This window comes from Hemitrygon akajei, chromosome 1, assembly GCF_048418815.1.
Source record: "Hemitrygon akajei chromosome 1, sHemAka1.3, whole genome shotgun sequence".
Classification (NCBI taxonomy): Eukaryota; Metazoa; Chordata; class Chondrichthyes; order Myliobatiformes; family Dasyatidae; genus Hemitrygon; species Hemitrygon akajei.
In genome coordinates, this window is record NC_133124.1 from 206,051,208 (window position 1) to 206,078,485 (window position 27,278).

Sequence of the window (27,278 nt, forward strand, 5' to 3'; positions counted from 1 at the left end):
TGCAATTTTTCATGTATTGCACTGTACTGCTGTTGCAAAACAATTCATTTCATGATATGATTCTCATCTGCAATGGAGATGATCATGACTTCTAGGGTTTGCTGGTGAAATTCTTGTAAATTGGTGCTGCTTTTCCTGTACTGCGTGAGCGACCACGCTTCTGGATTACTGCCGTTCAAAGCACTGAATGACGACACACAAAATGCTGAAGGAACAACGTGGGTCAGGCAGCGTTGATGGAGGGATATGTCTGATGAAGGGTCTCGGCCCGAAACAACGACAGTTTACTTATCTCCATTGACGCTGCCTGGCCTGCTGAGTTCCTCCAGCGTTTTGTGTGTATTACTTTGATTTCTAGCATCTGCAGTTTTTCTCTTGTTTTGTGGAATTCCAAGCAGTGGTGCTTTAGGACATGATGATCACCAGCAAATGCCATCTTTTGTTCGTTGAATTTTTCCTCTTGTTTACCAGATGTGACCCGCTGTGGTTTGATGAAACATTTTCAGTATGATGCTAATGTTTGTTTAAGTCAATTCCCAGCGAATCTCTAGCCCCGTTTTTTTTAAACAACACATTTGTGTCATTATTACGCAGGCTCTTGAGAATGAGTCACTAGGATTTATTGATTCAACCAAAATTGTCTCTTTTTTTGCAAGTGGTTGTAAGTGAATTATTGGTTTATTTGCCTTTCCTAAGTGCCCCACAGTATGGTGGGAGAGGGAGCAGTGAAAGGATAGATGATGGGCAGAATGATTGTCACCGAGAGAAGGGGTTAAACTAGCGTAGGGAGGGTGAAGGTCTGACTTTTTGAGGGACATAAGAGACTTGCAGATGACCAGAATCGGGAGCAAAACACAAAACGCCGGAGGAGCACAGTGGGTGAGGCAGCATCAATGGGAAGTTGAGGGCCGAGGCCCTTCATCTGAATTAGGAGGGGAGATTGCCAGCCAAAAGCGCATGGTGGCGTAGTGGTTAGTATTATGCCTTACAGTAAAGGCAGACTGGGTTCAACTCCTGCCTTTAAGGAGTTTGTACATTCTTCCACGTGACTGTGTGGGTTTCCTCCGGACGCTCTGGTTTCTCCCACAGTCCGAAAGACGTACCGGTTGGTAGGATAATCACTCCCCACTCCCCCGCCATCGATTTCCAAAGGGCATTGAACCCATGAACACCGCCTCACTACTTTAAAAAAAATCCTATTTTTTTGCACTACTTATTTAACTATTTTTATATATATACACATACACACACTTTAAATCCCAGTTTCCCTTTTCTCTGTGTTATCATGTATTGTATTATATTGCTGCCACAGAGTTAACAAATTTCACAACCTATGCCAGTGATATTAAACCTGATTCTGAATCTTAGTTGGTCATTGTAAATTGTCCCGCGATTAGGCTCGGACTAAATCGAGGAGATAGCTGGACGGTGGTGCAGTTTGAAGAGCCTATCTGCACTGTATGTTAGTAGTAAGATGACAAAGAAGGTGGAGCACGGGCTCCACAACTTATAGGCTCTTCCAAGGACTCTGCAGCTCGTTCTCAGTATTATCTATTTACTTATAATTTATGTGCACAGTTTGTAGATTTTCATTGATTCTATTGTACTGCTATGTTTAGCTGTAAAGAAAATGCTTCTCGGGTTAGTATATGGAGCCATATATGAACCTTGATAATAACTGGGTGGTGTTGGGGGTTGGAAGGCAGCTGGGGGAGTGGAGAATGGGCATGATGCCAGGCAAAGGGTGGACTGAGGGATGGTTTAATGACTGGCGGGCATGTGTATGGAAGTGAATATAATACTGATGTACAAGAGTGGGAGAGGCGGGACTGGTATCTCAGGGGGAAAATTGGTCCTGAAAGTACCCCGTTGGTTTCATAATTGCGTGGAAGAGACAGCCCTCGAAGTAGGTACTGTACGTGTCAGTTTCCGACTGTGGTAATAGAAGCCCGTGCGGTACCATGACCCAGTCACACTAATGCAGCGAGAGGCATAGCCCTACCTACGCAGGAGCGGTGGGGAACGTTTTCCAAAACACTCGCTCCTTCTGCATCAGTGGCTATATCCTGTCGCTCCTGCCTGGAGCTTTCTGATGTTGGAAAACCGATTTGCTGGTTGATACTGACATCGCTGCAGATCTCCTGCAGATAATTCCTGCACTCCTTTTGAACATCTGTTGTTTGTTCTGTCTTGCATGACAGCACTGGCTCCGGTGCCAGAGGAACAACGATCATCTGTCGTCTTTATTTATTTAGCAACACAGCGCCGAGTAGGCCCTTCCACTCTTTCGAGCCATGCTGCCCCAGTAACCCCCCCCCCCCCCCCCCCGATTAACCCTAACCTAATCGGGGAACAATTTACAATGACCGGGGGTCGCCCTGGAGAAAACCTGTTCACTCCAGGGGGAGTATGCTGAGAGACTCCTAGAGAACAGTGCCGGAATTGAACTCTGAACTCTGGAATGCCTCGTGCTGTAGTAGTGTTGCTCTGACCGCTTGGCCACCGAGTTTGTCCAGTGTTTCAAGGCTTGAAACTTGGTCTTTCTAGTCACCGGGTGTTAACTTCACTTACAGGCCCACAGTTAATACCCATCATTTATCGGCCTTGTTCTCAGTAGCTTTCACAGGTACTTGAGCGTCAACCACAACGAGTTGGTTCGACAACCAAGACTGGGGTTAGACCCAGTATGGATTCCCGTACCTGAAACACATTACCAAAGTTACTTTGAACCTTGTTAACGACTCAGCTGGACTTCTGTTAACTTCAGCCTGGCCTAGCATGGTGTTGGTGCAACCGAGAATTGAGCTGCCCACATGCTGAAATTGCAAAGAAAAGTCTTGCATTTCCTTAGTGCCTGGCCTGTCCCTTTTCAGTCAAGGTCTGCTTAGGCTTACATTAGTTGTGGGGCATAATTGGATTCTACCCTGACAACATGTGGTCCATGATGAGGCACTGACTTTCAGTTCCACCAGTGTGCTGAAGTTTAGTAATCATTGGTGTGTGGGTTTTGTCTTTGGGGACATGGTACTCCACTCCCCCCTCAGCCCCACCCCATTGGACCCCCATCCGGTTTACCCAGTCAGGACCACTACCCCACTCTCTGTGTTCCAACACTCCTCCCTGTTGTCCTTGTCTCTTCAGTGAATATAGCCAGCACTCGTTCTTGTCTTTATTTGTCAAGAAGTAAGTTGCATTTGCAGTTTTATAAAACTCCAATTGGGTGACCTCTAGTGGAATGCATTCAGGTCTGGTCATCCTGTTGTAGGGAGGTTGTGGTATGTGGAGAGGGTGATGGATCCCAGAGGACCCTTAATCTCATGGCCCACTGTCCTCTCCTATTAAATTCCTCCTCCTTCAGCATTTTACCTCTTCCACCTCCCCTCCCAGCTTCTCTCTTCATGTGCCTCCCCCCCCCCCCCCCACCCAGCCACCCACCTTCCCCGCTCACCTGGTCTGATCTCTCACATGCCGGTTTGTACCCCCTCCCCTCAATCTTCTTCATTCTGGTTTCTGCTACATCCCTTCCAGACCCGATGAAGGTTCTTGGCCCCAACGTTGACTTCATTCTCCTCCACAGATGCTGGCAGGCTTGCTGAGTGCCGCCACCGTTTTGTGTGTGTTTGCCGGGATCCTACCCGAGTTAGACGGGCTGTGTTATAAGAAGTTAGACACATGTGCGCTGTTTCCTTTGGAGTGACTGAGACTGAAGGGAGATCTCATAAACATTTATAAAATTGAGAGGCATAGATAGAGTAGACAGCTGGCATCGTTTTATCCCAGGGTCTAATTACCTAATATTTTTTATTTATTCATTGAGATACAGCGCGGAATAAACCCTCCTGGCCCTTTGAGCCAAGCTGCCTAGCAATCCCCCGATTTAATCCGAGTATAATGACCGGTTAATTACAATGAGCAATTAACCTCCTAAACGGTGCGTCTTTGGGCTGTGGGAGGAAGCTGGAACTCCCGGAGGAAACCCACACGGTCACGGGGAGCACGTGCAAGCTCCTTACAGGCAGCGGTGGGAATTGAAACCAGGTCGCTGGCACTGTAAGGCGTTGAGCTAACCATTACGCTACCGTGCCCCCCCACCCCCCAATACGAGAGGGCCTGTATTTATGTTGAGTGGAGCAACGTTCAAAGGGGATGTGTGGAGCAATTTTCTTCACACCAGCGAAACCACTCACTTTACAACAGTGAGTGCTGAGTGCCTGGGATGTAATATAAGCAAATGCCTCTTTCAGAGGCTCTTGGATAGGTGCACGTATATCCAGAGAATAGAGCAGTGGTTCCTAACCCACAGACCCCTTAGTTATGGTAAGGGTCCATGGCATAAAAAAGGTTGGAAATCCCTGAAATAGAGCTATATAGATAGAAAGGATTAGTGTAGTTAGCCAGTTAATTACGAGTTTAATTAATTCAATACTTAGTTATTTAATTGGCTCAACCTTGAAAGCAGGGTACAAGGTCAGTGGCAGGATTCTTGGCAGTGTGGAGAAACAGAGATCTCGGGTTCCGACTCTGTAGACCTTCAAAGTTGAGACGCTAGTTGAGAGGATGGTGAAGAAGGTTTATATGGAGTGCTGGCATTGAGTTCAAGACCCACGATATTACGTTGCAGCTCTATAAAACTCCGGTTACAGCACACCGTGTTCTTTTCTGGTAATCTCATTTCTGGAAAGATGTGGAATCTTCAGAGAGATTTACCAGTATCAGAGAACGTGTATTAGGAGGAAACACAAGGTACACTGCAGATGCTGGGGTCAAAGCAACACGTATAATAAGCTGGAGGAACTCAGCAACTGCAGAGTACTTTGTGTTTACTATTCGTTACTCCGCTGCGAAGTCTCTTCGAAGTATGCCTACCCTGAAGAAGTTTAAATCTTCGGGAGTTCAGTGAGACCCTTTCTCACTGCTCACACTCTGTGATCTCCTTCTCTCTCCGACTCTTCGATCACCTACCAGCCTTCTCCTTCCCACCCTCCCCCCACCTTCTTTATAGGGCCCCTCCCCCCTCCCTCTTCAGTCCTGACGAAGGGTCCTGGCCTGAAACGTTGACTGCTTGTTTCCATGGATGCTGCCCGACCTGCTGAGTTCCTCTAGCTTGTTGTACATATTAGGAGGAAAGGTTGGTCGAGCTAGAACTTTACTCTTTAGAGCGAAGGAGGATGAGAGGTGATAGATGTGTTTAAGCTGATGAGAGGCATAGATAGAGAGGACAGGCAGCACTTCCTCCCCAGGGAGGCACTGGCCAACACCAGATGACATGCATTTAAGTTGAGTTTATGGGAGATGTCAGAGGAAGATTTTTTAGCCAGCTTGGATTGCACTGTCAGGGGTGCTGGTAGAGACTGATACACTAGAGACATTTCAGAGGCTCTTGGGCACATGGATGTAAGAGAAAAGGAGTTTTATAGACTGTGTAGGAGGGAAGGATTAGAAAGATAGCCGAGAAGGTTTATCTAGGTCAGTGCAACATTGTGGGCCAAAGGCCCTGTACTCTGCTGTACTCATTTACGTACATCAAGGGCTGACGGGCCGGGACTGTTCTATGTACAATATCATCAGCACAGTTTCAGACTCTGTTCTACTGTTCTATGCCCCTCGTAATTTTGCATTCCTCTATAAAGTCTCCCCTTACTCTCCTGTGCTCCAGGGATGTTGTGCTAAAGTGAGATTTGAACCTTCTACCTCCTGCTAGGTTGATACCTTTCTGCCACAGGTACTGGGGTACAGTGACAAACTTGTCTTGCCTACTGTTCCGGTCTGCGCGTTGGGTGTTTGCAGTCTTACTTTGATGGCTTCTTTTGGGTTTCTGTGTTCTGTGGCTGCCTGTAAGGAGATGAATCGCAAGGTTGCATAATGTATACATATTTTGATAATAAATTTACTTAGATCAAATCATTACAACTGTGCATTGAGATAATACACGATAAAACAATAACAGAATAAAGTTCAAAGCAATTTTATTATCTAAGTACATATATGTCACCATAATACTACCCTGAGATTAATTTTTTTGTCTGCATTCGGAGTACATGCAAGAAACACAATAGAATCAATGAAAGAATACTCCCAACAGGACGGGCAAACAACAAACGTGCAAAAGACAACAAAAGAGAGGGGGAATCAGTAAAAAGTGAAAATAGAGAAAAAAGAGAACTGTGTGTGTGTGACAGCTGCAGAGAAAGTGCAGGGCAGAAAGGAAATAAGTTGTGAGGTCATTTAGAAGTGTGAATCCTCCCCGTGGAGGCTTGCGACTGATCCAGGCCGACTGGGCCTCGTTCCATGTTTCCTGGATTCTGTCACTAATGCCACGTTTGGGAGCTCGTGGCTGCTTGTAATAAGGTCTGATTATGAAGCTCCTGGGGCCGGTGAAGACTTGCTTGTTGCAGGCGGCAGCCTGGCGGCTCTGCCAGGAGTGACAAAGACCTTTCTCCTCGCCTCGCGAGGTGGCGAATTCTGCCTTAAGAGGCCCTAGCAGCCGACTGTCAGGCTTGACAGATAGAAAGTGGTTCCGTGGTGTTGACGGGGGTGTGTTACCATTAATAATTTCTGCCGCTCTCTCTCTCCAAAATCCTTGGGCATTGCATTTAGCAAAGAAGCGGCTAAACTTCCTGAAGCTACGTGGAGCGTGAGACCGGCCCAGCTCTCAATGCCAAGACAATTACACAGTATGGATTGGCACACTGAAAGGGTAGTTTTAGTCACACAATACTGCGATAGCAGGAAGTGCAATCGAAAGCTTTTATTACCCCCTTCTAAAGCACCAATTATTACCATTGCAATTTTGCCCCTCTGACGCCCGCCTACATTTCTCCCCTCTCTGCTAATGGTGTTTCTCTCTCCCCCTCTGAGAGCCATCTTCAGTGCTAGTTCAAATCGTTATTCCTCCTCGAGAGATGTATAAAGTTGGCAAGTGGCAAGTGAAATTGTTGCTGGAGGCGACGCAGCTCAGATGCTACATAACAGTTCTGGCTCTTGTAAAATAGCTTGCGTAAGCCTATTTCATTCCCTTGAGGTTATCCAAATCCTTTCCCGAAATGATGGGAATTTAGTGAAGATGCAAATGGAGCTGCCTTCTCTGGTGATGAATTCAGAACAAGGGAGGGGAGACGAAAGCGAAAGAGAATTAGCATTATTTGTCACATGTAACTCAAAGCGTACAGTGAAGCGCGTTGTTTGCGTCAAATCAAATCAGCAAGGGTTGTGCTGGGAAGTTTCAGAATCGGGTTTAAAGTTGGCGTGTCATGAAAGGTGTTGTTAAGATGTGGCAGCAGTACATCGCAATACATATATAAAATGCAAAGTTACCCAGTTTATTATCAGAGTATGTACGCATCACCGCATACAACCCTGAGAGCGGGAGTGTGTATGTGTTTGTGTATAGACTGATGCAGTGACCACTACACTATGTGCCAGTATTCGGCAGTAACATCAGAAGCAATTTTTCTCACACAAAGTCTACGTCTCTCTCCCCCAAGAAGTAAAATAAGCAGTGCAAAAAGAGGACAGCGGAAAGTGTCCATGGGTTCACTGTCCACTCGGAAAACCGGTGGCAGAGGGGGTGGGGAGAACCTGCTCCTGAATTGTTGAGTGTGTGCCTTCAGTCACCCACGCTTCTGGCACCGACATGCCTGCTCGTCACCATGGGAGGCAGCAACCTTTGCATCTTCACTGAATTTCCATCATTTCGAGGAAGGATTAGGATCCAAATTCAAAGGGGATGAAGCAGACTTGCGCAAGCCATTTTACAGGCGCCAGAACTATTACGTAGCATCTGAGCAACGTGCTAACCCTAACCGTCCGTCTTTAGAACGTGGGAGGAAACTTTATCACCCAACACCTTAGAGACAGCAGCAGGAACTGAACCCCTAACCTAGCTGGTGCTGTAGAGCGATGTGTTAATCTCTGCTCTGTCTGTCAAGTGTTCAGCAGTAAAATCAGCAGCAAATTTTCTCACATAAAGTCTGTGATTCTGTCTTCCAAGAGAGCAGTGGATTCTGGGTCAGCATCTTGAGCTTTGCATTAGTGGAGGGCTGACCTAATCCTCTCAAGATATCTGGAATGTGAGACCAGTTTAGATTTTGCTTCCAGATAATTTGACTGTGTGGGTTGTCTCACACGATAGATCTTTTTGCTCATGAATATGTAGAGAGGGTGTGCAGCACTGGGTACAAATGATAGATTTCTACACCACAGCACAGAAACAAGACCATTTGGCCCATCTTGTATGTGCCATATGAGATGGGAGGATGCTTTTTGTCCATCTAGTATAGCTGTTCAGAGCAACCCTTTCCCCCTGCTAACTTGATGGGCTGAATAGCCTAAATCTGCTTCTGTCTTAGAATATAGCCTTATTTTGATTTTTCATTATTTATAACCTCTCCATAAGACATAGGAGCACATGAGGTGTAAATGTTCTAAGATGTACGGGCAGTGTTTTTTTTACACAGAATGGTCAGTTCCTCGTATGTGTTACCGGGGGAACAGATATGAAAGTGATGTTTAACAGGCTGTTGGACAGATAGAGATATAGGGAATGGAGGGATGTAGACCATATGCAGGCAGAAGGGATTAAGTTTAATTTGCCATGACGATTGGCACAGATAGCGTGGTTTGAAGAGCACCACCTGGAGGAACTCAGCAGGCCAGGTTCATCTGTGGAGGGGAATATGGAGGGTTGAAGAGCTGGACTGCTGTTCTGTGTTCTAATAACAAAGTAGGAACAGAGTTGGTTGCAGGGGTGCGGGGAGAGAGGCCGATTCCACCATATGCATTGCGGAGGTCTGGAATTTGTTAGAATGAGTTTGTCCATTATGTTTAAACTGGATGTGGACAAGCTCTTGAAGTGCTTTAACGTACAGGCCCAAGGGCTGGACTTTGGCATTTTATTGTATCATTCTTTATCGGCCAACATGGACGGACTGTCCCCCTCCTGTTCAATTATATATAGTCGGCATTTCATACTGTAACGGTTTAATGCAAGGCTAAAAATCAGACAAAAGGCCACTGTGTTGCTGATGTCTGCAAACAATCAGCAAATGAGTGGCTTGTGCTCACACAATGCGATTTATGCATGAGCTCACTCTTAGACCCTTTCTTCCTCACTCCCTGCTTTGTTCTCCCCACCCCTCTCTTCCCTCCCCCAACCCCTCTCTTCCCTCCCCAACCCCTCTCTTCCCTCCCCAACCCCTCTCTTCCCTCCCCCAACCCCTCTCTTCCCTCCCCCAACCCCCTCTCTTCCCTCCCCCAACCCCTCTCTTCCCTCCCCAACCCCTCTCTTCCCTCCCCCAACCCCTCTCTTCCCTCCCCCAACCCCTCTCTTCCCTCCCCCAACCCCTCTCTTCCCTCCCCCAACCCCTCTCTTCCCTCCCCCAACCCCTCTCTTCCCTCCCCCAACCCCTCTCTTCCCTCCCCCAACCCCTCTCTTCCTTCTCCCCCCAACCCCTCTCTCTCTCCCCATTCCAGGCTTGGACAGATGTGCAGAGCAGCTTCTGATCAGCTGAATATCGGATGGATCGGCTTCCTCGTGTGTCCCGGGCTTTAGCCATCCCGGCTCTGCCAGGCCAAGGTTCTGCCTGATTATTGCAGCAGCTGTCTCCAGTGTCTGGGTGGATGGGTTCGAGAGGATAATTGAACTCACAAGAAATTAAATAAAAATCTTATCAATCTCTTAGGTGCTGTAATTGTTTTGGTCAGTTACAAAATGGGTTCTGCTTCCAATGAACAGGGTGAATATTGAATCTGTCCAAGTGATTATGCAAAGGATTATAATTCAGTCAGTGTTTTATAAATGTCAAAGGCAAGATTAAGTCAGTGATGAATCTAATCAAGGCTTTTGAATGGTTTATGTAAAGAAAGTTAGACAGAATGAATCACAGGCCAGGATGTAATCTGTGTACAGTGAAGTTAGACTGGGAGAAACATGTCATGCAAGACTCCAATAATCTGATTCAGAGTTGGGATCTGAAATTCAGTCGTGTTAGGATTAAGACCATAAGATATAGGAGCAAGCTTGGTCTGTTCGGCCCATCGAGTGCACTGTGCCATTCCATCAAGGCTGTCTTTGTTTTTATTTCTGAACCCCATTCTCCTGCCTTCTCCCCGTAACCCATAACCCCTTTACCATTCAAGAACCTATTAATCTCTGTCTTAAATACACCCAGTGACTTGCCTCCACGGCCCCCTGTGGCAATGCGTTCCATGGATTCGCTGCCCTCCGGCTGAAGAAATTCCTCCTCATCTCTGTTCTAAAGGGTCGTCCTACTCTGAGGCTGTGCCTTTGGATTCTGGGCTTTCCCACTTGTGGAGGCATCATAGACGGAGACTAATGAACTGGGGTATCTATTGAAGTTTAGCTGCTCTTTAAGGGTGAGGAATAGTGGCAGATGTTGTGACCGATGAAGGGCCACTCCTGCAGATCCCCAGACCGTGCTCAGTTGGGTGAGTTTCCCAATGCTGTGTGGCAACGTAGTGTGGTGTCCATTAACTTGGCTCCTGCAGATCTTTCAGAGGATGCTTGGCAGCGCAAAAGCCTCACGATCTGCTATCCAACAATTTGGAAACCCCAATAACTCAGTGTTTGGCTCATCTTCCATTTGCCGTACTCCTCGACTTTGGGCTGGGATTCCATTTCCCTCACTCCATTTTAAAGCCACTACCCCTTATAGGCAGCGGTGGGAATTGAACCCTGACTGAGATCACTAGCGCTGTAAAGCATTACACGAGTTGCTACGCTACAGTGCTACTCCCTGAAGCTGCTTAACAACTGAAGTGCCCAGATGGCATGGTGCCATTTTCTACGTCGTTCTTTAAAAGCCGTCAGTGGTGTAGCTGGTAGATCCACAGCCCCAGAGACTCGGCTCAATCCTGATTCCGTGCGCTGTCTGAATGTGCGGCGTTAGTGCGTCCCACCCCGTGACTGGGTACATTTTGCCTTGAGTGTTCTGTTTCCTCACACATCTGCAAAGACACATGGGTTGAGAGATTAATTGGCCTAAATTCCTCTGTGTGAAGGTGAGTGGAGGTGTCCGAGAGGAAGGTCGTCCAGTGGTTCAATTTGCTATCAGAGAATGTATCTAGTATGCAACCTGAAATTCTTAACTCTTCGCAGACATCCACGAAACGGGGGGGGACCCAACGGATGAATGACAGAAAATCGTCAGAGCGCCAAAGCCCTCCTCCCCCACCCATGGGCAAGCAACAGCAAAAGCACCAACCCTCCCCCCTCACCCCTGCCCCCACTTGTTCCAGCAGGAAGCAGCAGCACCCACCAAACAAGCAATAGCAAAGCCCCCAGTGAGACAATGATCTGCAGTCCAACAAAAGCTGTGTTGTGAGGAGATTTGTGGCGATCTATGAATATCCTGGACCCATTGAGTACGGGGTATGATTTATCTGAGCTGGCTTCATGTTCTAACCAAGAATGGAGACTTTAATCTTATCAGTCTGGGCCAAACCTGTAGCTTTTATTTTTATCGACCTGTTTGGTCAATCTCCTTAATGGATTAATTAAACGTAAAGACACAGGAGAAAAGCCAGAAGTAATTGAGGCAGTGAGGAATTAGCTTCGAGAGTGGCTGTTGAGACTGAGTGGGGCTCTTTGCCCTTGAAATTCTCATTGTCGATTTTTGATGGCTTGCATCTGCCCAGCTGGGTTTGGTTCTTGCAAGTGCTGAATTACACACTGCTGCCTGCCTGTTCCAGCCTGGAGAGGTGGAGGTGTTGTGGGATAGGGAGGGAGCAGAGTGCAGCCGAGACAAGAGTTTGGAAGTTGTACATTCATTTGCGGATGGGTCTGTTGGGATGACCTGCCCACCCACCTTCGCATATGGCCCAAATTGACTATGTTAGGACTATTTAGATGCAGATCCTGGTCGGCATGGCGCGTTGGGCGAAACGGCCTGTTTCTGTGCTGCATTATTCTCTGAGCTTAAGCAGTTGACAGACCCCTGGTTTCACGAAGGAACAGGCCCCCCTCACCTGGTTTCACCTATCTTCTGCCAGTTTGTACTCCTCTTCCTTCCAACCGCCCTCCCCACCCCCCGCCGCTCTCGTATTCTGTCTTCTTCCCCCTTCCTTTTCAGTCCTGATGAAAGGCCTTGGCCCAAAGGGCAACGGTTTCTTCCCTTCCCTCGATGTTGCCCCACTTTGCTGATATCCAGTATCTGCAGAAATATTTGCGTCCAGTGCGCATCCAGTTCCAGCAGGGCTTGATAGGTTCTCGATTGGACACAGCATCAAAGGTTGTGGGGAGGAGGCTTGGGAGTGGGGCTGAGGACGGGTGGGGGGGAAGGATCAGCCATGATTGAATGACGGAGCAGACTCGATGGGCCAAATGGCCTAATTCTGCTCCTATGCCTGCCGGTTGTTTCCAGGAAATCTCTGCCCCAGAAGATGGTGGAGGCCTCATTAGTTGTACTTAAGCTGAAGCTAGATAAATATTTGGAATATTGAGTGTTTATCAGGAAAGGAGGCAGAAGGCGAGTTAAGGCCAACATAAATAAGCCGGATCACCTTTATTTATTTTTTATGTCGAGGTACAGCACGGAGCAGGCCCTTGTGTCCAACCCACTGATTCAACCCACCAACCGGTACATCTTTGGAGTGTGTGTGACAGAGAGCCAGAGCAGTCACAGGGAGAACTTACAGACTCCTTCCAAGCAGCAGTAGGAGTTGAACCCGGGTGGCCTGTACTGTAAAGGTCGTGATAACCACTACCCTACCGTGAGGCGAGCTGTAATAATGCCACTCTAATCTCCGCGTCACCGTGGCGCCCCAAGTAGCAAGGTAGGCCGGAGAGGCGGAGTGACCGACGACCTGTTCCTGGTCGGGGCTCAGTGGGCCGTGATGAGTCCAGACTTGATGCCCAGCTCCTCAAACCCAAAAGTTTGCTTACCAGCAGGGCAGAGCAAAGCTGGAGACTGTTTTACAGTGTTCTTAAAGGAAAACAAGTGGTGAGCCGGAGGCGGGAGATTGGGGGATGTTCCCACTGGGGTAGTATAGATGCAGATAAGAAGAAGCTTGATGGCACTTGATGGGAAAGCAGTTGGAAGTTGTGCGCTGATAGTATCAGAGGAGGAAGGATGGGAGGAGGCTCGGGTGGGACACAAACCCCGGACTGGATCTCGTTTACAATCCTTGCAGTTCCTGGAACCACTCGGGGCCTGTGCAAAGTGCCCGCGGCACTTGAGGCTGCAAGTCCCCACAGACTTTTCTCACGTCACAGCCACATACAGGACTGTGGGAACGGAGTCCGGGATCCTGAGGGAGTATTTATCTCCGTCATGACAACTTGCATGTAAAGCTGGGAATGGATACAAGTGATGCCGTCTGATATCTGTAGAGAATCTTACTTCAGAGCTTCTACACGAGGTCCTCCTTTGTTCTCAGTGTCAGTCTGCTGATCTGATTTCTTAAAAAGTGCACTAGGAAGCTTCTGCCCACCGTTATTCTGTTTTAACTTCCTGGCCGGTTATCTCGATTGCAATTCCCCACTTCTTATGGTACCACTGGCAGATCGTCTTTTTGACATGCAGCCATTAAACGGAGTCCCACGCCCGTTACCAAAGTGAGAACTATGGCTCCCCTCTCTCCTCCTCACCTCGAGTACATGACTACACTTCCAGCCTTTTGACAGATTGACTTCTGTCAATCACTGTCACTCCTTTAAAAAGGAAGGGAATGTGTGGCAGCTAAGTTCCAAAACTCTGCCCTCTGTATGTGTCTCCCCCCTCCCCCAACCTCCCTGCCCCTCCCTCCCTGTGTGTCTCTCTCTCCTCCTACCCCTCCCCCTCCCTGTGTGTGTGTGTCTCTCTCTCTCCCCTCCTACCCCTCCCCCGCTCTCTTCTCCTACCCCTCCCCCTCCCTACTTGTGTGTGTCTCTCTCTCTCCTACCCCTACCCCTCCCCCCCTCCCCCCCCCCCACCCGTCTGTCTGTCTCTCTTCCTAGACAAGGTCACAGGAGACTGCGGGAGCTGCTGCCCTCTCGCTACTCGGCAGAAGTGGCTGGTCATTACTCTCGTCAGATTTCCTTCCACACACACAGGCGGTATTGCTCGGGTAGAGAGTAACTGCTGGCTTGGCGTAATGCATCACTCTACACTCTGTCATCCTATTAGGTTGATCCAGTAAACTTGCTGTCAATAATTAGCTGTTCTCCTTGCTAAACTGGTACATTTATTAAAAAAAAATAACTGCTCAAGCATGTCCTGTTCACAAAAACCTGTTGAAATCTAGTCTGACTTTTTGCTCCCCAAAAAAAGTCAAAAAGTACATTAATTATCAAAATACATATATATATATATATATACATGACTGAAGATTCATTTTCTTGTGGGCATTTAAGGAAAATAATGAAATACAATGGAATCTGTAAAAAAAAAAACCCAGAACATTATAAACAACCAAAGAGCAAAGGAAGACAGAATTTGAGCAAATAAAAATAAATAATATTGAGAACATGATTAGTGGAGTCCTTGAAGTGAGTCTGTTGATTTTGGAGTCAGTTCAGAGTTGTGCTGAGTGAAGTTACCCATGCCGGGTCAGGAGCCTGATGGTTGAGGGGTAATAACTGCCTGAACCTGATGCTGAGGGACTTACAGACACCTGTACCTCCTCCCCGATGGTAGTAGTGAGAAGTGAACGTGGCTTGGATAGGGAGGTCCTTGATGACAGAGGCCACTTCCTTGTGGCAGCATTCCTTGTAAATGTTCTCAGATGGCTTTGCCTGTGAGGGACTGGACTGTATCCACCTTTATGTAGGCTTTTCCATTCCCGGGCATTGGTGTCTGCATACCAGGCCATGAAGCAGCCAGCTGGGATCATTTCCACTGTACATCCACAGACATTCAGGTGACCGCTGAATCTATGCAGACTTCAGTCGGCCTACTCTTGCAGCCTAGTTGTGGGAGGTTTTCTCTCCAGGAACTTGGTCACCAAAGCCCAGTTTCAAGATTCACGGACAGCTTCTGTTGTCAATACTCTGTCTCTGCCCTTCCATCTCTTTGACTGCCATATTGGTCATCTTGAATAGACTGAATGTGCCTACACTAAACGTGACCTCTTGATCTGTTCGTCTCCACCGTCAGCGTCTGGAGGTCACCACTAGTTGGAAACTTAATAAGATCGGCCACACACACAATAACCGATTTTTAAAAGCTAGTGTAAAGAGAACTGGAGGAGAGAGCAAGATATTTTGAACCTGATTCAGCGTGATATGATCTGGAAGACCCTGCCAGAAGAGGTTATTCAGTACTAACTTTAAAAAAGGAAAGGGGCTGAAGAAACACAAAGTTCTGGCTGAGTCATGATGGCCTCTGTGAGATCACCTTCTGTAGTGTGTGAGTCTATTCAACCTTGACAGCAAAAACAATTTTGTAAAGTAATGTTTAGACCAAACCCAGTTCTGAGGAGTTGTTTTTGTATTCTATGGGCTGTGTTTTCAAAAAGCTTCTGTTCTCTATTGTACGCGGCAGTGTGAATTGGATGTGCTCCAGACAAGTTCTCTAAACGTGTGCCAAATGCAGGTACAAACAGGAAGGCAAGGGTAATAATGAACCTTTGCGCTTCAGATTCAGTGTATAACTTCAACACTTGTGGAATAATTAGAACCGTGCTTGGTTTCCAGTCTTTCAGATTGCTTTTCACCTGGTTTCCCTCGTGACATCAATGTGCTTCTGCGCCAGAACTTTCCAGCTGTCCTGTGGGGGCAGAGCACTGGGTGGGCCGTGTCCCACTCTGATCCACTGTCGCTGGTGGTGGGGGAGGTCCAGGGATCTACGTTTCCTACGCAGCCTCCTGTAATGGCAGCAATGTCGTCCCGGCAAAACAAGTAACTCAAGCAAGTTGATAAGGTGGTTGAGAAGGCATGTGATATGTTGGCTTTCATTAGTCAGGGGATTGAGTTCAAGAGCCACGAGGTAATGTTGCAGCTCTATAAAATTCTGGTTAGACCACACCTGGAGTATTGTGTTTAGTTCTGGTCGCCTCATAGGAAAGATGTGGAAGCTTTAGAGAGGGTGCCGAAGAGGTTTACCTGGATTCAAGAGCATATCTTAAGACGAAAGGTGGAGCGAGGGAATTCTCTTTTTCTTTGAAGTGAAGGAGGATGAGAGCTGGTTTCGTAAAGATGCTTAACATAGTGAGAGGCATAGAATGGACAGCCAGGACATTTTTCTTAGGCTGGAAATGGAGGACGTAATTTTAAGATGATTGGAAGAAAGTATCAGGGGGATGGGTTTTTTTCCACACAGAGAATGGTGGGTGTGTGGAATGCTCTGCCAGGGCTGATGGTAGATTCCTGATTGTAATGTTAGATCTGTGAATACTGGTTTGATTGGCGTTCCTAGAGCCAACGATTTAAGAACCGGTGATGCGGCCCCTTTTGCTCTTGTGTACCAAAAATCTGGATACTCTTCCGACTGAGAGTGCAGTGGAATGTTTTAAAACACTTCTTTAAAAAAAAAACTACTTTAAACTTGGCCTATTTATACGATTATTTAATGCTTAATGATGTTTGATATATTGATTACATTTTGTTCTATATACTGTAATGTCTGTCTTTATGGTTTTCAATTTGTCTCGTATTTTTATGACTATTGATATGTCTTTACAACTAATGTAAAGCACTTTGAGCCTGCATCTTAATGTATGAAGGGTGCGATATGAATTTATTATTACTAGAGGCAGATACATTAGGGTTATTGGAGAGATTCATAGGCGTATGGATGAAAGAAAAAGGAGGGGTTTTGTGGGAGGGGAGAGTTAGAATGATCTTGGAGTAGGTTAAAAGGTCAGCACAGTGTTGTGGGCCGAAAGGCCTATACTGTGCTGGTCACCTCAAGTTGAGGTTACTGTTTGCCCAAGTACAGTGAAGTACAGGTATAATGAAAACCTATCGCAGGCACATTCAGTTCTGATGAAGGATCTCGGCACAAAATGCGGAATGTTTATTCCCTTCCTTGGATGCTGCCTGACCTACTGAGTTCCTCCGGCATTTAATCTGAATTAGTCTGGAGTTCACTGGCCGGCTGGCGGTGTAGTGGTATCAGTTCCAGACTTCGAGGTGAATGGTTCTAGGTTCAGATCCGGCCAGCTCCTTGCAATCTTTCCATCTGTGCTGGATTGAGTGTCGGGCTATCAACTTGGCCTCGTAAAAGGCAAGTGCTGAAGAAAAGGCACGGTTGCCAACCGATGCAGAATCTCCCGTATTTAGTATCATGGGCACGTAGATTCAGACAATGTGTAACATTAATGAAAAGCATTAGGCCACATTAGCACTTAGGAGGACTATGCGGGTGCATTCAAACCTGCAACTCTGAGCTGGCAGGCGACTTGTGTTCAGGCCCCGAGTGTGGTGCCAAGTTTAAACGGTAGCTGCCATTCTGCCTGCCTTTAGCAACACACTCAAAATGCTGGAGGTGCTAAGCAGGTCAGGCAGCATCTGTGGAGAGGATGCGACCATCTATTCCCCTTTGTGGATGCTGCCCGTCTTGCTGAGCTCCTGGAGAATTTTATGTGCTTCTCAGCATCTGCCGAGTCTTGTGTGTTTATGAACCGGCTTGCCTTGCCCCCGCCACCTCCCTAAGTTGTGACACATGAGCACAACAATAGTTACCCAGCTCTTGGATGCTCTGTCTCTTCTTCAGCATTGAACTTGAGGGAATGGGCCCTACGAGCTGCTTAGCCGCGTGAGGCTTCAGACTTGCCTGTTTCAAAGTTCAAATAAATTTATTGTCGAAGTACGTGTGTGTATGCCACCATACTCTGGATAGTCACTTTCTTGCACACATTCATAGTAGAACAAAGAAATACAATAGAATTAATGAAAAATTACATACGAAGACTGACAAAGAAGACAGTTAATAAATAATAATCAACCTAACCTCCAACTAGATTATCAAACCCTGCACATACATATCCTGCAAGGGGACCACAACCTTGTCGTAGGGTTTGGAGGCTTGCTTGCCTCAAGGAGCAGGAGTGCTACATTGTGCTTTGGCTCTTGGTAGGGTCACTAATGCCAAACAGGTCAAAGGGGAGAGGCCAGACTAAGAGAGGTCCACTGGTCCTCCAGGTTTGGGGGTTCAGCTCTGGGCTAACCACCTTGACAGGTTAAACAAAATTGTTACAGAAGCAGCAAAGAGGAATCTTTCTGCCTTTGAGTGTGATGGTATTCTTGAGTCTCAGCGTAGGACTGGCAGTAGTGAAAACCAAGAGGAAGGCTACTGAGACGATGAAGGAAGCCCTGAACACCACCAGAGATGGAGGACCCTTGTTAACAAGTAATAAATTATGTTGAGGACATGATTTGTAGAGGCTTTAAAAGGTAGAGGTTGTGGAATCAGTTCAGTGCTGAGGTAAGTGAAGTTATCCATGCTGGTTCAGGGCCTTGATGGTTGAGGGGTAATAACTGTTCTTGAACCTGGTGGTACAGGACCCAAGGCTCCTGTACCTCCTTCCTAGTGGCAGCAGCAAGAAGAGAGCATGGTCGATGTTTCTTTTTTGCCCTATCCTGACTTTAGCTATTTAGGGATACGGCGTGGTAACAGGCTTTCTGGTCCAATGAGCCATGCTGTTCAATCACACCCATGTGACCAATTAATGCTGATGTCTTTGGAATGTGGGAGGGAACCGGAGCACACTGAGGAAACTCATGGGGTTATGGGGAGAATGTGCTAATCCTTTACATAAAGTGGCGGAATTGAACCCGTAATTGTGTGTGTGTGTGTTTGTGTGTGCACGTGCGCATTTGCACGCACACAGAGATGCACGTACATATTGTTTAGAGATCCCTTGTCTCATTAAACCGCCGACACTTTGTATAATGCGAAGCAGATCCCCGTGGAGTCTCATCTCCCTGTCACCTTGATGCGGTGACGATGGATTAGATCATGGCTTGTTCCCAATTACATCATGTCCATTTAGCTTTAAGAGTGCTCCAACTTAAGGTGCGAGCCACCAGCTGTCTTGCATTGAGCAGACTTTTCCCCCAGCAGCCAATTTCCGAAGCCTCTACCCTTCGTGAGGTTTAACAGAGCAGGGCTTCCTGTACATAATAAAGTGGCCACTGGTTGTATGTTCATGGTCTTCTGCTGCTGTAGCCCATCCACTTCAACGTCAACAGGTTGTGCATTCAGAGATGCTTTTCTGCACGCCACTGTTCCAACACGCAGTTATTTGAGTTACTATCGCCTTCCTGTCAGTCTGACCATTCTCCTCTGACCTCTCTCATTAGCGAGGTATTTTCACCAACAGAACAGCCACTCACTAGACTGGGTTTTTTTTTCATCATTCCCTGCAAATTTTAGAGATTATTGTGCAGAAACTCCCAGGACATCAGCAGTTTCTGAGGTTCTCAAACCATCCTGTCTGGCACCAACAATCGTACCATGGTCAAACTCGCTTAGATCACATTTCTTCCCTGTTCTGAAGTTTGACTTTTATACATTGAGATGCTGCTATTATGATTGGCTGATTAGATGTTTTCAGTGACAAGCAGGTGTACCTAATATAGTGGCCACTGAGTGTACGCAGTCTGGACCACTAACCACTAAGGATGTGGAGGTGCTATAAAAGTTAGAAGTGAGCAATTCTTGTGGAACTAGAAGTCAGATTTATTTTTAATGCACATGTACACACAGTTACAATGAAAAGCTTACTTGCAGCAGCATCCAATAAGCACCATTCACCAGGAAAAAAAACATAAACACAACTTTTACAAAAAAAACATAATTAAACAAGAATTTCCATTTCACTGCAGCGGTCAGAGAAAATACATTTTTAGTTGTGGGAAAGGCCAAAACTGGAACATAGAACATAACAGCACAGTACAGGCCTTCTGGCTATGATGTGTGCTGACTTTTAACCTACTCTTAAGATCAGTCTAACTCCCCCCACTCCTACGTAGCCTTCCATTTTTCTCTCATCCATGAGTGATTGCAGAGATTTTTTAAATGCCATTAGTATAACAGCCACCACCTCTGTGTTTTTTAAAAATATACTTCACTCTGACTTCCCCACTATCCTCCAATTGCCTTAGGGCATAATTTTATCATATTGGCTGTTTCTTTTTGGGGGGTTGCGGGGAAAAGGTACTGTCTGTTAATTCTATCTGTGCCTCTTATCTTATACATCTCTATCAAGTCGCTGCTCGTTCTCCTTCACTCGAAGGAGAAAGGCCCTAGCTCACTTGCTGTGCCTGTAAACAATGAGACTGGCCACTGTGACTCCACTGCAGACTTGGGGATAGATTTCTTCCGTCAGGTTCTGGCGAGGGACGTAATACTTGAGCCCGCGTTGTGTGATTGAGACCGATACCTGCGTCCCAGGGGTGGGGGTGGGTGGGGGGGAAGGACTGGAGGGGCTCCCCGATAGTTTGGTCGTTTGGGAGGGATCGGAGGGGAGCGCAAATTTCCTGCATGCGCCGGTTGGCCAGCAGAGGTGGTGAGAAGCTCACCCGGGAAATCACATTTATCCTTTTCTCATTCTCCTGACAACGTGGCGTTGTGATATGGTGCGGAGCTCCAAGGAAACAGCAGAGATGATGTAAGCGGGGACAGGCCATGATCTAATTTATCTCCAGTATGTCATGCCCACAAGGGGGACAGACTCCTTGGGGAGCTGCTCCTAGTAATGTAAAGGGTGAGTGTTTTAATAGGAGTGATCTCACTGCTGCGGATTCATGTTAGATTGCTCAGTTGGGACTTGAGACAGACTAGATATGAGGTCTTGCCTGCAGAGCCTCTACTGCTTGTGTGTTAACCAGGACCCCTCGTCTTGCTCTGCCTGTGTCACTGATTTGGGTTCGGTCTGAGGCGCTTGGAGACCAAAGGAAGTGTTCTTGAGGGCATCTGGGCAGCGGAGCAGCTGAAGACCCGTTGTGAGGCCCTGCTGAGGGTGAGGTTAGAGCTGAGCCTTTATCGTGCACAATTCTGGTCGCCCCTTCCAGGAAGGATGTGGGGGCTTTTTGTAAAGGGTGCGGTAGAGGTTACTATCCAGATAACAAGAGGGGGCATAGTTTTAAGGTGCTTTGAAGTAAGTACAAGGGGGATGTCAGAGGTAACCTTTTCCCCCCAAAAAGAGTGGTGGGTGCATGGAATGCAATGTGGTAGAGGCGGATACAATAGGGTCTTTTAAGAGATAGGTACATGGAGCTTAGAGAAGTAGAGAGCTATTCAGTAGGGAAATTCCAGGCAGTTTCTGGAGTAGGTTACATGGCCAGCATAACAATGTGGGCTGAAGGGCCTGTCATGTGCTGTGAATTTCTATGTTCTGTTAGAGGGAATGAGCTACGAGGAGAGGCTGGACAAACTTGGCTAGAGCAGGAGCTCCTAACCTGGAGTTCATGGAACCGTCTGTTAGTGGTAGGGGTCCATGGCATTTAAAAGAGAAAGGTGGGGAACGCTGGTCTAGAGTATCAGAGGCTGAGCGATGACCTGATAGCAGTTTGTAAGATTGTGAGGCATTGATATGGTAGACTATTTCCCAGGGTAGAATTGTTAAGGTCTAGATGAAAAAAAGTTTAAAGGAGATTTGCTGGTCAAGTTTTATTATCGGAAGGGTGGGTGCTGGAATGGGCTGCCAGGGACATCGGCGGGTGCAGGTACGAGAGAGGTGTTTAAGAGGCTGTGAGAGGGAGACACGAGTGTGCGGGGGGGGGGTGATGTGGGTTATGTGCAAACAGAAGAGGTTTGGTCTCATTTGAATTCATGTTCAGCACGTGAAGGGCCAGTTGAGTCCTGTACTGTCCTATGTGGAGAGACTTGAGACAAGTGGGCAACACGCGTGCCCGCGGATACGTTGAGATCGTCGCGGCTGTGAAGGCCACTAGGAGGTCATAAAGGGGTAAGTGTAGGGAAAGAGGTGGGAAAAGCTGTACTTCATGACCTCTGAGTATCAGCTGGTGCAATGTCAGTCTGAAGTAACCTTTTCCTTTGACGACAAAATGACATAGTCACGAGGTGGTTAGTGAAGCTGTTTCTCAGCTTCAGGGACGCCGGCTCAAAATCGACCTCCAGTGCTGTCTGTGTGGAGTTTGCTTGTTTTCATTGGGATGGGGATAGGAATCCCCCTTCTGTTCCAGTTTTATTTCTCACCATGATGGTGGGGCTGCTGGGCTAATTGGCCACAGTACGGTACCCTGTAGTAGAGTGGGGGGTGACAAAGGGAGGCACTGATGGTCAGTGGGTGGGTGTTTGATGGACATGTCCTGGTTGACGGAGTGGAGATGCGCCTCTACCAAATAAGGGGTAAGGCGCTCCCTCCCTCCACTAGCCTGTAAGTAGTACCTGCTTTTACCCAATCAGGGTCACGTGAATCCGTGGGAGCGGGTGGTGGATGGTCGTATTGACAGCTGGTGCTAGTTGTGCTACCACCGACGCCAGGCAGACAATCTCTGAAGAGTATTGATAATGGCTGGGATCACCCGTCTGGTAAAGACACTGCCCAGAGGAAGGCAATGAGAAACTGCTTCTGTGGGAAAAATTTGCCAAGAACAGTCATGGTCACGGAAAGACCGTGATCGCCCACGTCATACGACAAGGAACAAAACGAATGCCCGCGCTGCCAGGGGTGGCGGTAGCGGTAGATACATTGGGCGGGCACAATGGCACAGCGGTTAGCGTAGTGCTTTCCAGCGCCAATGATCAGCGGTCAGGGTTTGGTTTCGGTCACTGTCTGTAAGGAGTTTGCAGGTTTTCCTCGTGACCATGTGGGTTTCCTCTGAGAGCCGTGGTTTCCTCCCACATTCGGAAGACTTGTCTGTTGGGGTCACTGAGTCATGGGCGTGTTCTGTTGCTGCCGGAAGCGGGCTGCCGCCCCGGCACATCCTCGGACTGTGTTTCAGTGCATTTCAGTGTATGTTTTGATGTACGTGTGATAAATGAAGCTAAAACATTTAGGAGACTCCTGGATAAGCTGTTCGGGCAGGAAGGGTTAACTCGATCGTGGAGTAGGTTAAAAAGTTGGTATACCATCATGTGCTGAAGGGTCGGTACTGTTCTGTGCAAGAGCGAACAAGTTTCAGGGGTGCAGGGACCTGAGAAAGGAAAATATCTGGTGGGATATGCTCAGCTGGGGGGCCAGTATAGACCCAGAGGGCTGAATGGCCTCCAGGTTTGATTGGTTTCATGTGAGGCAGTGTGATGAGCTTCCTCCACACCTCACACCAAAGAAGGCTGATGTGGAGATAAGATCACAACACTGTCTTTCCTCCCCTATAGTGGTTTAACTGCTTGGCACTGATAAGACAGTAGGGTGGGTCCTGATGAAGGGGTAGGCATTGCTAAGGTGTGCGTTGCTGTCTGGGTGCGGCCCTTCTCCAGTCTCTTTGACGCCGGGGTTGGAAGGAAGTCTCTCTTTTGCCCCGCGCATTTTATTGCTGCTGATCTGCTCGGTACGGTCTGCCTCGTGCCTCCTAAAAGCCGGCATTGTTTCCGTCTGCGAGCCGGGAGGATTGATGTGTATTCGATGCGTACTTGCAGTCCTGGCAGAGTACATGCCTGCTGAAAAGCCGTTCAAAGCTAATTGGCACAACATCTGCGGAGAGGCACGGCGAGGATTTGCTCTTAACTCTTGCACTTCCTGCGATGCGAAATGTGTTGCCTGCAGGGGAGTTGTAAGCAGATTCAAAAGTAATTATCAAGAGGGAATTGTGGATCTACTGAGGATGACACATAAAGCTGTGAGGGAATGTCGAAAGATTAGGTAGAGTTTTAAAAATGGTGTACTTCAAAACATACAGTGGAATGCATCGTTTGCACAAACAACCAATGCAATCTGAGAAAGCAACACACACAAAATGCCGGGAAAGAGTTAAACAGCGTTTTGGCCAAGACCCTTCATCACGACTCTTGTCCTTTCCATCGATGCTGCCTGACCTGCTGAGTTCCTCCAGCATTTTCTGTGTTTTATTTGGATTTTGAACATCTGCAGGTGTGTGTGTGTGTGTGTGAGAGAGTGTGTGTGAGGGTGTGTGTGATTTACCGTCTGAGGATGTGCTGGCAGAAGCTTGCGAGTCATGCTCCCTTCTCACTGCTGCCATCAGGTAGAAGGTACAAGGGCCTCAGGACTCACACCACCAGGTTCAAGGGCAGTTACTACCCCTCAACCCTCAGGCTCTTGAGCCAGAGGGGATAACTTCACTCAACTTCATTTGCTCCATCATTGAAATGGTCCCACAACCAACGAACTCGCTTTCAAAGACTCTTCAGCTCCTGTTCTCGTTATTTATTGCCTTTATTTATATTTGCACTTGCACAGTTTTTTGTCTTCTGCACTGGTTGGTCTTTCATTGATCCTGTAACAGTTACTATTATATAGATTTTCTGAGTATGCCCGCTGGAAAATTAATCTCAGGGTTGTATGTGGAGACATATATGTACTCTGATAATAAAACTTTCTTTGAACTTTGATCCCCCGTCCCTCTTTGTTTCCTCGTAGGGTATGCTGGGAGGGTTAGTAGGATAGCCATGTGCACACTCTGTAAATAGAAAGGTCCTGCTGGACCCAGGTTGTCTTCCTGCCTCTGCTTTCTCACATTTGTGTGTTGATCTGCCCATCTGTTTCCTTCTCCACAGATCCTGTGCTTGTTGACAACAGCCGAGGCCCACCAGCGTCATTCACCTCCCGTTCCGGCAGCGCGCAGAGTTTGGAGGCAGCGAGGGTCATTGCGTCGAAAGTTGCCCGGCTCTCGGGGGTGGGGGGGAGTCGGAAGAGATGGCCGCTGATGCTCCCAGGTCCCTGGTTTGCAAACTCGTGATCGTGGCGCTGGTTCATTTAGCCCAGACCGGCGGCTGGAACACAATACCACGCAAGACTGTGAGGCACGATGGTAAGTCACAAACCTCTGCCTTGTTCCTGTAATTGTTTCTGAGGGCCCCGGGGCAGCTGTCCAATTGAGAACTAAAGGTGAATTAAAGAGCGTGCCTGGTGTGAGGCAAAATGGGGGGAGGAAAATACCCATACTTGGAACATTACCACAGCGGGCGGTTTGCGTGAGTAGGTACAATCTCTATCTGGTTAGCAAATGCTCATCCCAGCTCTTTTAAAAGCACTGATGAAAGAGTGGGAACAGACAGGGCATTCCAGAAGAAAAGGGTCTGCTGGTCACAGAGTGAATTTGGTGGTGAAGTGAATGTTTCTAGTTTGTACAGCACAGAAACTCAGCCCTTTGGCTCGTCTACTCTGTGCCAAGCTCTTTATTTTTAACTTTACTTGGAGACGCAGTGCGGAACAGGCTCTCCCCAGCCCAACGAGTCGCACCGCCCCAGAAGCCCACCTGTTTAACCCTAACCTAATCCCTGGACAATTTCCAATGACCAATTAACCGACTAACCCGTACGTATTCGGAATGTGGGAGGGAACCGGAGCACCCGGAGGAAACCCACATGCTCACGGGGAAAGGCGTACAAACTTCTTACAGAGGAAGGTAGAATTGAACTCCAGACTCCGCCCTGAGCTGTAACAGCGTCGCACTAACCACTACGCTGCTGTGGCGTTTTCTTCCATTCTGCCAAGTCCCTTCGACCTGCACTTGGACCATAGCCCTTCATATTCTTCCCATCCATGTACTTATCAAACCTTCTCTTAAATATTGAAATCAAACCTGCATCCATCACTTGCGTTGGCAGCTCACCCTCTGAGTGAAAAAAGCTTCCCCCTCATATTCCCCTTAAACACTTCACCTTTCACCCTTAACCCATGACCTCTGGTTCTAGTCTCACCAATCTCAGCGGAAAAAGCCTGCTTGCATTTACCTCATCGATTTTCCCCTCGTGATCTTAAATACCTCTGCCAAATCACCCACTCTGCTACTATCCAGGGAATAAAGTCCTAACGTATTGAACCTTTCCCCGTCACTGGGGTCCTCAAATCCAGCAATATCTTGGGTCTTAACCTGAAATATGGGGCTGTCGTCTTGCCTCTCTCGATGCTGCCCAACCTGCTGAGTTCCCCAGCAGATAGTTTCCCTTCTTAAACAAGAGGAAGTCTGCAGATGCTGGAAATCTGAGCAACACACACAAAATGCTGGAGGAACTCAGCAGGCCAGGAAGCATCTATGGGGGGGAAAGTATAGTCGACGTTTCGGGACGAGACCCTTCAGCAGGACTGGAGGTAAAAAAGCTGAGGAGTAGATTTGAAAGGTGGGGGGAGCGGAGAGACAAGCGATAGGTGAAATTTGTAGGGGGAGGGATGAAGCAAAGAGCTGGGAAGTTGATTGGTGAATGCGACAGAAGGCCATGGAAGAAAGAAAAAGTGGGAGGGGCACCAGAACATGGAACAGTACAGCACAGTACAGACCCTTCAGCCCCAAAATTGTTGCAACCTTTTAACCTACTCCAAGATTAATCTAACCCCACCCACATAGCCCTCCTTTTCTCTCATTCATGTGCGTGAGACTCTCTTAAATGCCCCTAATGTACCCGCCTCTACCACCTCTCCATGCACCCACCACTCTGTGTGTGAAAGAAACAACAACAACACAAACAAGGAGGAACAAACTGTCCCTGAGTCCCATCCCCCTATACAATCCTCCAATCACCTTAAAATTACGCCCTCTTGTATTAGCCAATTCCGCCCCGGGGAAAAGTCTGGTTGTCTGCTTGTTTACTTTATCCAATCCTCTTGTCATTTTATACAAGTGACCTCTCATCCACCTTCACTCAACATCTTCTCATTAGGCGAGCTCTTTAATCCAGGCAGCATCCTTATAAATCACCACTGCACCCTCTCCAAAGCCTCCATGTGTTCCCTGTAATGAGGTGACCAGAACCTGAGTGCAATATTCCAAGAGTTGTCTAAGCAGGGTTTTGTAGAGCTGTAACATTACCTTACGGTCTTCAACGCAGTTCTCCTGACTAGTGAAGGCCAATGCGCCAGGCGCCTTTCTCTTCTTGCGTGGCAACTTTGAGGGATCTCCGGATGTTAATCCCGAGATCTCTCCATTTCTCCACACTGCTAAGTTTAAGCGTTGCTTCTCTGGTACTCTTGCTTCTCGGCCTCCCTTCACATACCGTGCCTTGCAGGAATCTAACTCCCACGGATATTATTTGAGCCAAGCAGAAAGCTCAATACCGTGACATCGTTGAATTGAAATCTCACTGAGGCACTGCAAGTTAATAGGTGCTTTAAATGGGGACATGTATAGCTCCCTCGACGCAATGAACTCGCTAACTGCAAGCAAGTAAGTGTTCTGCTGCTTGGCAAAGCGAGTCAGGCTTAATTATTAATGAAACAAATCCTGTAACAAGGGAATGAAGTCTTCAACACATAGA

At 47.5% G+C, this 27,278-nt stretch overlaps 1 protein-coding gene across 2 annotated transcripts in view; it reads left to right on the top strand.

The window, feature by feature from the left end:
• Positions 1 to 27,278, top strand: part of sema4c (sema domain, immunoglobulin domain (Ig), transmembrane domain (TM) and short cytoplasmic domain, (semaphorin) 4C) — a 134,758-nt gene that overhangs the window by 12,620 nt on the left and 94,860 nt on the right. Inside the window, exons 1-2 of one of the 2 annotated variants that reach the window (XM_073059277.1) lie at positions 15,650 to 15,923; positions 24,582 to 24,835. In XM_073059277.1, the coding sequence (XP_072915378.1) occupies positions 24,721 to 24,835 (115 nt within the window). In that variant the 5' untranslated portion in view covers positions 15,650 to 15,923; positions 24,582 to 24,720. Of the gene's footprint in view, positions 1 to 15,649; positions 15,924 to 24,581; positions 24,836 to 27,278 lie in introns of those variants that run through there. The other variant, XM_073059267.1, reaches the window with a different exon arrangement.